Consider the following 10,990-nt stretch of genomic DNA (forward strand, 5'->3'; position numbering starts at 1 on the left):
TAATGTGACTATTTAATGTGTTTGCATTATTGCAATTGGCTGATACAACTAACATGAAGATATCTTTTGGATTTAGCTCTTTTTCAGAGGTAAAAAAATTTTTTTTATTACTGTTACTGACTTCATATTGGGTATTTCTTTTTTTTTTGGCTGTGGGATCTTAGTTCCCCACCCATACACCCTGCAATGGAAACTTGGAGTCCTAACCACTGGGACTAACCAAGGGATTCTCTACTGAATATTTCTTGAAGGAAGAGTGAATGATCCATATATATATTAAAAATAGTCACATATATATAATTCCTACACAATTGCTTTCTACTGGTCATGGTTCCTTACCTGTGGTTTAGAAAAGAAGGAAAGGAATGGGAAGCAATTACAGTTTACTGCTGACTGTTTCCAACAGGCTGACTCTGAAGTAGGTGTCATTGTCCCAGTTTTACAGATGAAGAAACTGAGGCTCCAAGGAGAGAGTTGCCCTAGGTCACAAGGTGGAAGAGCTGGGATTTGGATTTAGGTCTGTCTTGACTCTGAACTTGGGCCTTTTCTTCTTCTCCTCCACTTCCTGTTTTGGTGACTGATTGCACATCAAATGTCTTTTCCTAGCTAGTCAGTCGGAGAAGGCAATGGCACCCCACTCCAGTACTCTTGCCTGGAAAATCCCATGGACGGCGGAGCCTGGTAGGCTGTAGTCCATGAGGTTGCTAGGAGTAGGACACGACTGAGCGACTTCACTTTCACTTTTCACTTTCATGCATTGGAGAAGGAAATGGCAACCAACTCCAGTGTTCTTGCCTGGAGAATCCCAGGGATGGCAGAACCTGGTGGGCTGCCATCTATGGGGTCGCACAGAGTCGGACACGACTGAAGTAACTTAGCAGCAGCAGGGGCAGCTAGTCAGGAGGGACTAGTGAGGGGTCTGCTTCTCTGTAAATATCTGCCAAGTGAGTTTGAGTAGCAGATGTAAGGTGTGGACTTAGTGTGATTCCAAAAGGACACCAGGGTGTCAGGAGATGAAAGTTCCAGTTCAGATGGCTTCATGTGCTCTTTTGTGGAATAAGATTAAGATTTCATTTCATCTTACAGTGGAACCAATGGGGAATTTCTGGACATGAATGACCATCTTGGATGGATTATTCTCAGAGCTCCATTAAGGAGACTGATTAGAGTGGATGAGCACCTTCTGGCACTGTGGGAAATCGATGAGGAATAAGGAGCCTGGTGGAATCTATCCTTTAAAATAGTTGTTTCATTCAGACCAAATCTTTAGAGGGTTAGATCATAGCAAAGATCTAAAAGGAAATCCAGGTTGCTATGCTGTTGTGCTAGAAGTTTTTACCACTCTTCTTCTTCCTGAATGTTCAGTTGAACCTTGAGGGGAAGCCCATTCTGAAGAACTGTCGCCCTGCTACTGGCTTGGTTCTTGGGACAGCCCCCGTTTGAGAGCTGCTCGTGTGGGCTCTGGAATTTGCTGCCACATCTCTTCCCTGGTTCATAGCCTGGTCCAGGCTCAGACTCAGCAACAGAACTTAGACCCTGGGTCTTGGTTTACATTAGAATATGAGGCAGATGACAAGAGTGACCGTGCTCCTGACCTTGGGTGAGTTATTATGGCATTAAGAGAAATTGGGATCTGGGTCCAGACAAAGATCTACAACCTTGCCTGCTACCATTGCTCTTTATTTAAGATGCTGAGGGATGGCTTTGGGGTCCTGTTTTTCTCCAGGCTGTTCCTTGGTTTTTATGTGAGGAGTGAGAGAAATAAAGACATTTGGGGTTACTGAGCTCTGGTGTGTCCATGGGAGGAAGAAATCAGACCTGTCACTTCTGTTCGTGTGTTCTTGGGATTCCTCAGAATAATTATTTAAAAAAAATATGTCCCAAAACACAAGTGAGAAGTAAATTGTGTGTGTCTGTATATGGTGGGGAGATAGGGGATTTACTTGAGATAGAACCTGGAGGGTGGTGAGTTGGACCTTCACTTTGATGTCAAAATAGGAGCTAGTGTTGTGTTTTTTACTTCCACAGGTACTTTGAGTCTTGCTAAGACCTCCCAGCCCATCTTCATTGACTCATACGAAGGACAAGAGGTGAACATATCCTGTAACCACACCACGATAGCTACAAATGACTATATCTTCTGGTATCGACATTTCCCCAACCAGGGACCACAATATATCATTCAAGGATATAAGACAAACGTGGAAAATGAAGTGGCATCTCTGTTCATTCCTACTGACAGGAAGGTCAGCACCCTGAGTCTGCCCCGGGCTTCCCTGAGAGACAGCGCTGTGTACTACTGCATCGTGAGGATGCACACTGAGACAGATGAGGCTGCACCTGTGCAGTATCCCCGGGTGGGGTGGGAGTCACAGCCCAGTGGATCCCCAAAGTAGTGCCTTCTAAAGTGTTTATTTCACTGTACTATTTTCAGACGGTATTAGCAAACCTATGTATTACTTTACTATTTTAAAAAATATTGGTCTTATTTATTTTTAATATAGGTATTCCGTTTCTATGTTCTAAAATTCAAAAAACACAAAGAGACATGATGACTTTGTCCCATTATTGTCTCTGAGATGCTCAGTTATACAAAAGGAGACAATCTGTGGTATGCATACTGTTGTCACTTAGCTCACTGATGCCCCTCCGTTCATGTACTCACCTGCACACACACACTGTGCACACACACACTACACACCCTTACACGCACATTGCATGAAGGCAGTTTAGACAACAAGCTTCTCAGCTTTTGAAAAATTCAGTCTGTGTCAGGTAATTATTGTCACACAAATTTTGAACATTTCCTTGGAATTTTAAGCCCCACAAGATTCTTTCCCAGTCTTCTCTGTGTTTGGATCTTTTACTCTCTGTTACCCCTCTTTCTCTTGTCTTTTGTTCCACTCCCTTGTTGTGGATGGCACGGCTAACAGAATGGGGAGGATGGTGGGGCGAGTGGCAAATGTTTTTTGATTCTGATTGTTATCATAGTCTATTTTTGCAATATATGAAGCAAAAACATAAGGATTCTGAGACATTATCAATTTTCAGGTTGAGTCCTTTGGGGACCAAATGGAGACAAGAATAATGGCAGAGTTCCCGGGAATCTTGTAGTGAGCCTGCAGCTTAGTCAGGACTGTGAGGATATTATTATTAATGTTTTAGTGGGGATTTGTCTCTGATTTTGGCAACACAAAATGCAATAGTTGATGATATTTTCTACTGAGACTCACCCCTTGGAATGTGTTTTATGCCAACTTTTTCACGCTTCTCTTTCACTTTCATCAAGAGGCTCTTTTTTTCCTCTTCACTTTCTGCCATAAGGGTGGTGTCATCTGCATATCTGAGGGTATTGATATTTCTCCTGGCAATCTGATTCCAGCTGTGATTCATCCAGCCCAGCCTTTCTCATGATGTACTCTGCATGTAAGTTAAATAAGCAGGGTGACCATATACAGCCTTGACGTACGCCTTTCCCAATTTGGAACCAGTTTTTTGTTCCATGTCCGGTTCTAACTGATGCCTCCTAACCTGCATACAGATTTCTCAAGAAGCAGGTCAGGTGGTCTGGTATTCCTATGTCTTGAAGAATTTTCCATAGTTTGTTGTGATCTACAAGGTCAAATGCTTTAGCATAATCAATAAAGCAGAAGTGGATGTTTTTTTCTGGAATTCTCTTGCTCTTTCTATGCTCCAACAGATATCTGCAATTTGATCTCTTGTTCCTCTGCCTTTTCTAGATCCAGCTTGAACATCTGTAATTTCATGGTTCACGTACTGTTGAAGCTTGGCTTGGAGAATTTTGAGCATTACTTTGCTAGCATGTGAGATGAGTGCAACTGAGTAGTAGTTTGAACTTTCTTTGGCATTGCCCTTTGGTGTTGGAATGAAAACTGACCTTTTCCAGTTCTATGGCCACTGCTGAGTTTTCCAAATTTGCTGACATATTGAGTGCAGCACTGTCACAGCATCCTCTTTTAGGATTTGAAAGAGCTCAACTGGAATTTCATCACCTCCACTGGCTTTGTTCATAGTGATGCTTCCTAAGGCCCACTTGACTTCACATTGAAGGATGTCTGGCTCTAGGTGAGTGATCACACCATCGTGGTTTTCCACATCATGAAGATCTTTTTTGTATAGTTCCTCTGTGTATTCTTGCTACCTCTTCTTAATATCTTCTGCTTCTGTTAGGTCCATACCATTTCTGTCCTTTATTGTGCACATCTTTGCATGAAATGTTCCCTTGGTATCTCTAATTTTCTTGAAGAGAAAATTAGTCTTTCCCATTCTGTTGTTTTCCTGTATTTCTTTGCATTGATCGCTGAGGAAGGCTTTCTCATTTCTCCCTGCTGTTCTTTGGAACTCTGCATTCAGATGGGTATCTCTTTCCTTTTCTCCTTTGCCTTTCGCTTCTCTTCTTTTCATAGCTATTTGTAAGGCCTCCTCAGACAACCTTTTTGCCTTTCTTTTTCTTGGTGATGGTCTTGATCCCTGCCTCCTGTACAATGCCACAAACCTCCATCCATAGTTCTTCAGGCACTCTGTCTATCAGATCTAATCCCTGAGTCTATTTCTAAGATCATGGTGTCTGGTTCTATCACTTCCTGGCAAATAGATGGGGAAACAGTGGAAACAGTGACATACTTTATATTTTGGGGCTCCAAAGTCACTGTAGATGGTGACTGCAGTCATGAAATTAAAAGATGCTTGCTCCTTGGAAGAAAAGTTATGACCAACCTAGACAGCATATTAAAAAGTAGAGACATTACTTTGCCAACAAAGTTCCATATAGTCAGGGCTATGGTTTTTCAATAGTCATGTATGGATGTGAGAGTTGGACCACAAAGAAAGCTGAGCGCCGAAGAATTGATGCTTTTGAACTGTGGTGTTGGAGAAGACTCTTGAGAGTCCCTTGGGCTGCAAGGAGATCCAACCAGTCTATCCTAAAGGAGATCAGTCCTGGGTGTTCATTGGAAGGACTGATGATGAAGCTGAAACTGCAATACTTTGGCCTCCTTATGTGAAGAGCTGACTCATTGGAATAGACCCTGATGCTGGGAGGGACTGGGGGCAGGAGGAGAAGGGGACGACAGAAGATGAGATGGTTGGATGGCTTCACCGACTTGATGGACATGAGTCTGAATAAACTCCGGGAGTTGGTGATGGACAGGGAGGCCTGGCGTGCTGCGGTTCATGGGGTCGCAAAGAGTCGGACAAGACTGAGCGACTGAACTGAACTTAATTGAAACCCAAAGTTAGGGGACTGGATGTTCTCTGTTCTCCTCCCAAGTATGCTCTCCATCCTGCTCTACACCCAGGAGGCTGACTTCTATACTTGTCTCTTTTGCGTCTAGCTGGGTTTGGCCCAGTGGGAGCCACTGGCAGGAAAGATTGGTCAGCCCGTTTATATTCTGCGATCTTTTCTTTCCTGTGCTGAAATCCACAGGTTCTGTGGATCCTCCTCAGTTCCAGGTCTCCCAGGCTGGGATAATTTCTTCCTCCTCTGTCCCTTCAAGCCTAGGAGTGGTGAAGTCTTCTTACTGTTGTTGGTCCCAGGGTGCTTTACCTTCTCTTGTAGATTTCCTCTAATCCTGCACATGTATTTAAAAATATTCCTTTCTTTAAGCTTTTCCCAATCATTCCTTTGAAGATGATTGCCAAGTACCTTTTAAGATAACAACACTAACAGTTAAGCTCTAAATAGAAAGAGAAGAAATTTATTCTATTTTCCCATTCATCATAGCGCTCTTTGGGACTTGAAGATTATTATTTAAAGATAACTTACATATTTCAAAGAAAGATATTATATTAGGGTCAAGGTTTCAATTAGCTAAGTATGAGATCCTTAGCCAAGCTTTGGGAAATAGCTTCGTTTCACAATTTTTTTTTTCTGATTCAAAGCAAAGAGATTTTCTATCCTCTTTCTAAATTGGGTGGTTTCTTTGAATATTATTTAAAGGAGAAATAAGGAAAATCTGAGAAAGTACTTCTTTATGTTGATACTTGCTTATTTTCTTTAAGTTCGACTCTATTGAATAATCACTCTGCTGCTACTGTGGCAATTTTTAGTGTAAAATTTAACCTGTCTTCCCCTTAAAAGGAACTCTTTGCCATCATCATAATACCTCAAGCTTAGTTAACCATCAACTTTTAATCCATGTGTATTTCATCTGAAGTCTGTTTTAAGTAGCCTCTCTATGTGGAAAATTTCTATTTTTGCAAACCTTCATAGAAGTTTTTTAGCTGTAAAACATACTGTTTAATAGGACAAATATTTACTACAAGTTTATATCACGACCCCTTCTTTTTCTCTCTGTAAAAATGTTTAGAGAGAAGGTTTGAGTTCTTCTTGTATGACTATTTAAATATCATAGGGCGAGGTCCTAACAGACCCAACCAAAAGAAAACCCAAGTTATATTGTGGTCAAAGAGGTTTAATTGAAAGTAAGCTCTAAATTATTTCTAAAGAGACAAATAAGCTCCTTCTTACTATTCGTCTTCTCTTGCCTTACTCTTTTCCCTTTGTTTTTTCTTGTCTCTCACTTTTCTCTCTCTCTCCATTCAACGTTATGCTTTCCTTTCTGTTTTTCTATTTATTTCCCCATCCTATCAAAATATGCTTTTCCCTTTTTTCTGTCCCTGTATTATTTTGAGAGAGCAAAAAGCATTTAAAACTTGTTCCACCCAGGGTGAATTGTTTACCTCTTTGGTTCATACATCCCTGATTCTTCTCCTTGAACACCAATGGAAAATGTAGACACCCAGATACTGGTCCTGTGATAAGACATGGAAGCCCCAGGGGTGTGTGTGTGTGTTGTGAGTGTGTGTGTGTGTGTGTGTGTGTGTGTGTGTGTGTGTGTGTGTGTTATTGCGCGCGCGTGGGCGTGCGTGCTCAGTGGTGTCTGACTGTTTGTGACTCCATGGACTGTAACCTGCCCAGACTCCTCTGTCCATGGAATTTTCCAGGCAAGAATACTGGAGTGGGTTGTCATTTCCTCCTCCAGAGGCTTTTCCGTGCTCCTGCGATGGCAGGCGGCTTCTTTACCGCAGAGTCATTCGTTAAGCGGCTGAGCTACTAGCCTGGAAAGTCTCCTGATTCTAAGTGGGCTCTAGGGGGCGCTGCTCTGTGCGGTTTGCCTTGAGTGCAGGAGGTGCTGCGGTCTTGCTTCTCACGGAGGTCTGAGGGAAGAGCTTGCTCTACAGAGAGAAGATACAGGTGCCGGGAAGCAGCAGGCGGCGTTTGTAAAACGCTGTGCTCGTGGGGAACATAGTCTCTGGGGTGGTGCCCTATCTCCAGCAGAGGTGAGCTGCAGAAGAGCCCCCATCCAGCCCAGCGGGAGCCATGGCCTCTGCGCACATCTGGACACTTGGGATTCTGTTTATGCTCAGTGAGTGACATTCCCTTCTCGGTTTCAACTTGTATTACCCGATCACGTTCTTTTTCAGAAGCTTCACTCACGTTTTGTGCGTTAATTTCCAGGTGGACTGAGAGCTCAGTCGGTGACTCAGCCAGAAGATCAGGTCCCTGTCGCGGAAGGGGATCCAGTGACTGTGAAGTGCACCTATTCAGTGTCGGGGAGCCCTTATCTTTTTTGGTATGTCCAACATCGCAATCAAGGTCTCCAGTTCCTTCTGAAATACATCGGAGGGGACAAGTTGGTTCAAGGCAACTATGGATTTGAGGCTGAATTTAACAAGAGCCAAACCTCTTTCCACCTGAAGAAACCATCTGTTGCAGGGAGTGACTCTGCCTTGTACTTCTGTGCTGTGAGCGACACAGTGGTGGGGGCCGCCGGCAGAGCTGAATACAAACCCTTGAGCACAGAACACCATGCTCCTGAAGCCTTGATATCCCTCCACAAGGTGGTGTTGTGGCTCCAGGATTTGTCCTTCATTATAACTAAGAGAATTTTTTTTTTCTAAACCCACAAAATTTGTTCATTTGACAGGTATATATTGAAATAAATGCTTGTGTGCCAGCTACTCTGCTGAGCACTGATCATAAAGAGGTGAAAGAAAGCATCCTTGATCTGCAGATGCCAGGTGTGATCCCAAACATTTGTGAAGCCCTTTAATTCTCACAACTCTCCTCATGAGCTTCACTTTATAGTTGAAGGCATTCAAGCTCAGAGAATTTACCTGTCTTAAGTCACAGAACTGCTCAACAATAAATTGAAACCCAGGCAGCCTGCCTCTCAGAAGTGTAGTCTAACCACTCCACTTCTCCTCAGCCTATAGGCTCCTCCAGGCATGAGACAGATTTCAACAGTGGTGTAACCCTAACTCCCCAAATAGTCTCTGTTAATAAGAAGTGTTGGTTGTAGAAATGAACAGTAAAGTGATAACTCAAAAGGGTTTGGTAAGTGCTCAGAGAAGTGCATAAATGCTATGTGCCAAAAGGAAGTAGAGGTAACTTGACTCTGAAGGAAGCAGAGAGGAAGCAAGTGAGATATAATGCGAGGAGATCTCAAAACAATGGAGGATTTAAGTTTGTCATGTAAACATGTAGGCTGATTACAGCTCTTGTGCTCCCATCTTCTTATGTATCCCCTTGTGAAGGACTGGACTCAATGCCTCTCTTTTTTTCTCTTTTCAACTTAGAACCTCCCAGGAAGGGCTCTGGTTGACTCAGTGTGAGTCAGATGCTGTTCCCTGGACAAGTTGTGCTGGCTACTAGGGTTAGCCCAGCTTTGCTCTACATGTGACCAATTAATTAGTGGTGGCTGGGAGATGATTCTGCAAGAAATTAGCAGCTCCAGTTTGAACCATATGAATCAAAGGAGTATATCCCAAAAGGAATTAATTTTTATGTAGAGACTTACATTTCTTTATTTTTTCCAAATGGATAGACATTCATAAGAACACTACTTATTGAAAACTTCACAGTTGCTCCATCAATTTGGGATACTGCATTTATAGTATACTAAATTCCTATATATGCCCAGATCTATTCTTAGATTGTATTCTTGATGGGGGTAACTTAGCCCAACATGATTACAATCCCTGAAAAGAGCCATTCCTCGACTACCCCTTGGGCTTGGGTTGTGTATACATTGGTGAAATATCTACGTCAGGGAAGAAGGTCCTTGGAAGAAGTACATGGAGACCTTAAAAGTGGACCTGGGGAACCCTTGTGTGCAGGGAATCCTGGGATCTTGGTAACGAGAGCAAGATCTAGAAGAGATATCTCCTTGGCTCAGTGGACTTCTCCCAGGCAGAGATGTGGGAGGATGGCCAGGGAAGAGCCTGCTATAATGGAGGACTGGAGTAGGGACACTGTGTGCTCAGGTCTATGTTTCCCCCGTTTACTGAGGTGGCTAGGAGGGAGCAAATAAGTTTCCTTAGAAGTTCTGTTTTGTCATTTGGTCCTGGTAATTGGCTTGTTTTACCTTGAGAAGGAAAGTTAGCTTAGTATTCTTATTTTCCTATGCTTACTGGAAAATGTTCCTTATAACCAGGTAACTTTTAAGTAAAACCAGAAATTCAATGGAGTTTTTGTTTATAATATTCATTTTTATCCTCTCTTTTATCTCATTTTAAGGACTTTGTGGAAAGAGGGCTAAGCATAAATTATATATTATGATTCTTCTTCTTAGTAATTTTGTCACAGTGGATCAGCCATTTACAATCTATATGCCTCATCTCCTAAATCATAAAATTGAGATAATTGGAAGGACTGTTGTGAGGATTGTTGTACATGTCTTGGACCCCGAATAGAAGTGGGTTTTGAGGGAAGCATAGCAATGAGAAACTTAGTCACTGCTATGGGCTGAATGTTTGCATCCTGCCAAAATCTGTATGTTGAAACCTAATTGTCAGTGTGATGGTATTAGGACATGGGGCCTTTGGGAAATTCTTAGGTTGTAAGGGTGAAGGTCTTTTGAATGGAATTCATTTTCTTATAAATAAAAGGCACCCCAGAGATCTCCTTTGCCTGTTCCTTCATATGACAGAAGAGCAGGAAGATGGTGGTCTATGAACCAGGAAGTGGGTCCTCACCAGATACCCAATCCACTGGTACCTTGATCCTGGACTCCCTAACCTTCAGAATTGTTAGAAAGAAATGTTTGTTGCTTATGCCTCTAGACTGTGCTATTTTTGTTATAGCAACCCAGATGGACTGAGGCCATCACCAAAGCTATGGATCTCCTATATCTGCCCTGAATTGCTTATATTTGGACTGCAACATGAGAAGGAAATACAGTCGATCTTGTTTTTAAGTTACTTTACTTTGGCCTTTGTCACTTCACTTGAACCTGAATACCATCTTATATACTGGAAAACCTGCTTCTAAGAAAGGAGCTAGTATCATCCTATCTAATGACATTGTGGTTAAATTGCATCAAGCAACATTTTATTCAATTTTATGCAACACTGCATTTTTTATTGTGTTTTTTCACGTTTTGGCTGTACTGGGTCTTTGATAAGATGTGGGGGCTTCTCTTGTTCTGAAGCATGGGCTGAGTTCCTCTGCAGCATGTGGGTCTTAGTTCCTCAATTGGGGATCGAACCCACATACCCTACATTGCAAAGCAGATTCTTAACCACTGGAACACTAGGGAAGTACCAACATTTTTTTTTTTTTAATTACTTGTGGAATCACAGTTTTCATTTCTGAAATACAATGTTAAATATTTTAGAGAAGGTAGGAGTAGAGAAGGATTTTGGGGACTTATTATCCTGGTTTTCCTGAGAGCTGTACTTTGCTGCACCCATGTGAGAACTCACCCTTTCCTGGAGGCTGGGGAGACATCTCTCTCTCTAAGAGGAACCACCCTCCATGGAGCCACTTTGTGTTCCATTCAGTCTTCCCTCCTCTGATCTTTTTCTAATTGTATAAAAAGTTTTACTGGGTTCTATACAAGAATCCAGAAATACTTAAAATTAAGTGTTAGTTAGTTATGCAAAGGAATAGAGGAAAACAACAGAATGGGAAAGACTAGAGATCTAGAGTTGACTCATTGGAAAAGACCCTGATGCTGGGAGAGAT

At 42.3% G+C, this 10,990-nt stretch overlaps 2 gene segments (V, D, J or C); both read left to right on the forward strand.

Annotated features, from left to right (window-relative positions):
* The first annotated feature begins 1,382 nt into the window (after positions 1 to 1,382).
* LOC133066909 (T cell receptor alpha variable 4-like) lies at positions 1,383 to 2,396 on the forward strand. The segment is given in 2 exon segments: positions 1,383 to 1,600; positions 2,029 to 2,396. Coding segments are annotated over 2 exon segments (408 nt in total).
* On the forward strand, positions 2,132 to 8,242 carry LOC133067339 (T cell receptor alpha variable 3-like). The segment is given in 3 exon segments: positions 2,132 to 2,246; positions 7,204 to 7,388; positions 7,481 to 8,242. Coding segments are annotated over 2 exon segments (489 nt in total).
* The last annotated feature ends 2,748 nt before the right edge of the window (positions 8,243 to 10,990 follow it).

The sequence above is a fragment of the Dama dama genome, chromosome 12 (genome assembly GCF_033118175.1).
Source record: "Dama dama isolate Ldn47 chromosome 12, ASM3311817v1, whole genome shotgun sequence".
Taxonomy (NCBI): Eukaryota; Metazoa; Chordata; class Mammalia; order Artiodactyla; family Cervidae; genus Dama; species Dama dama.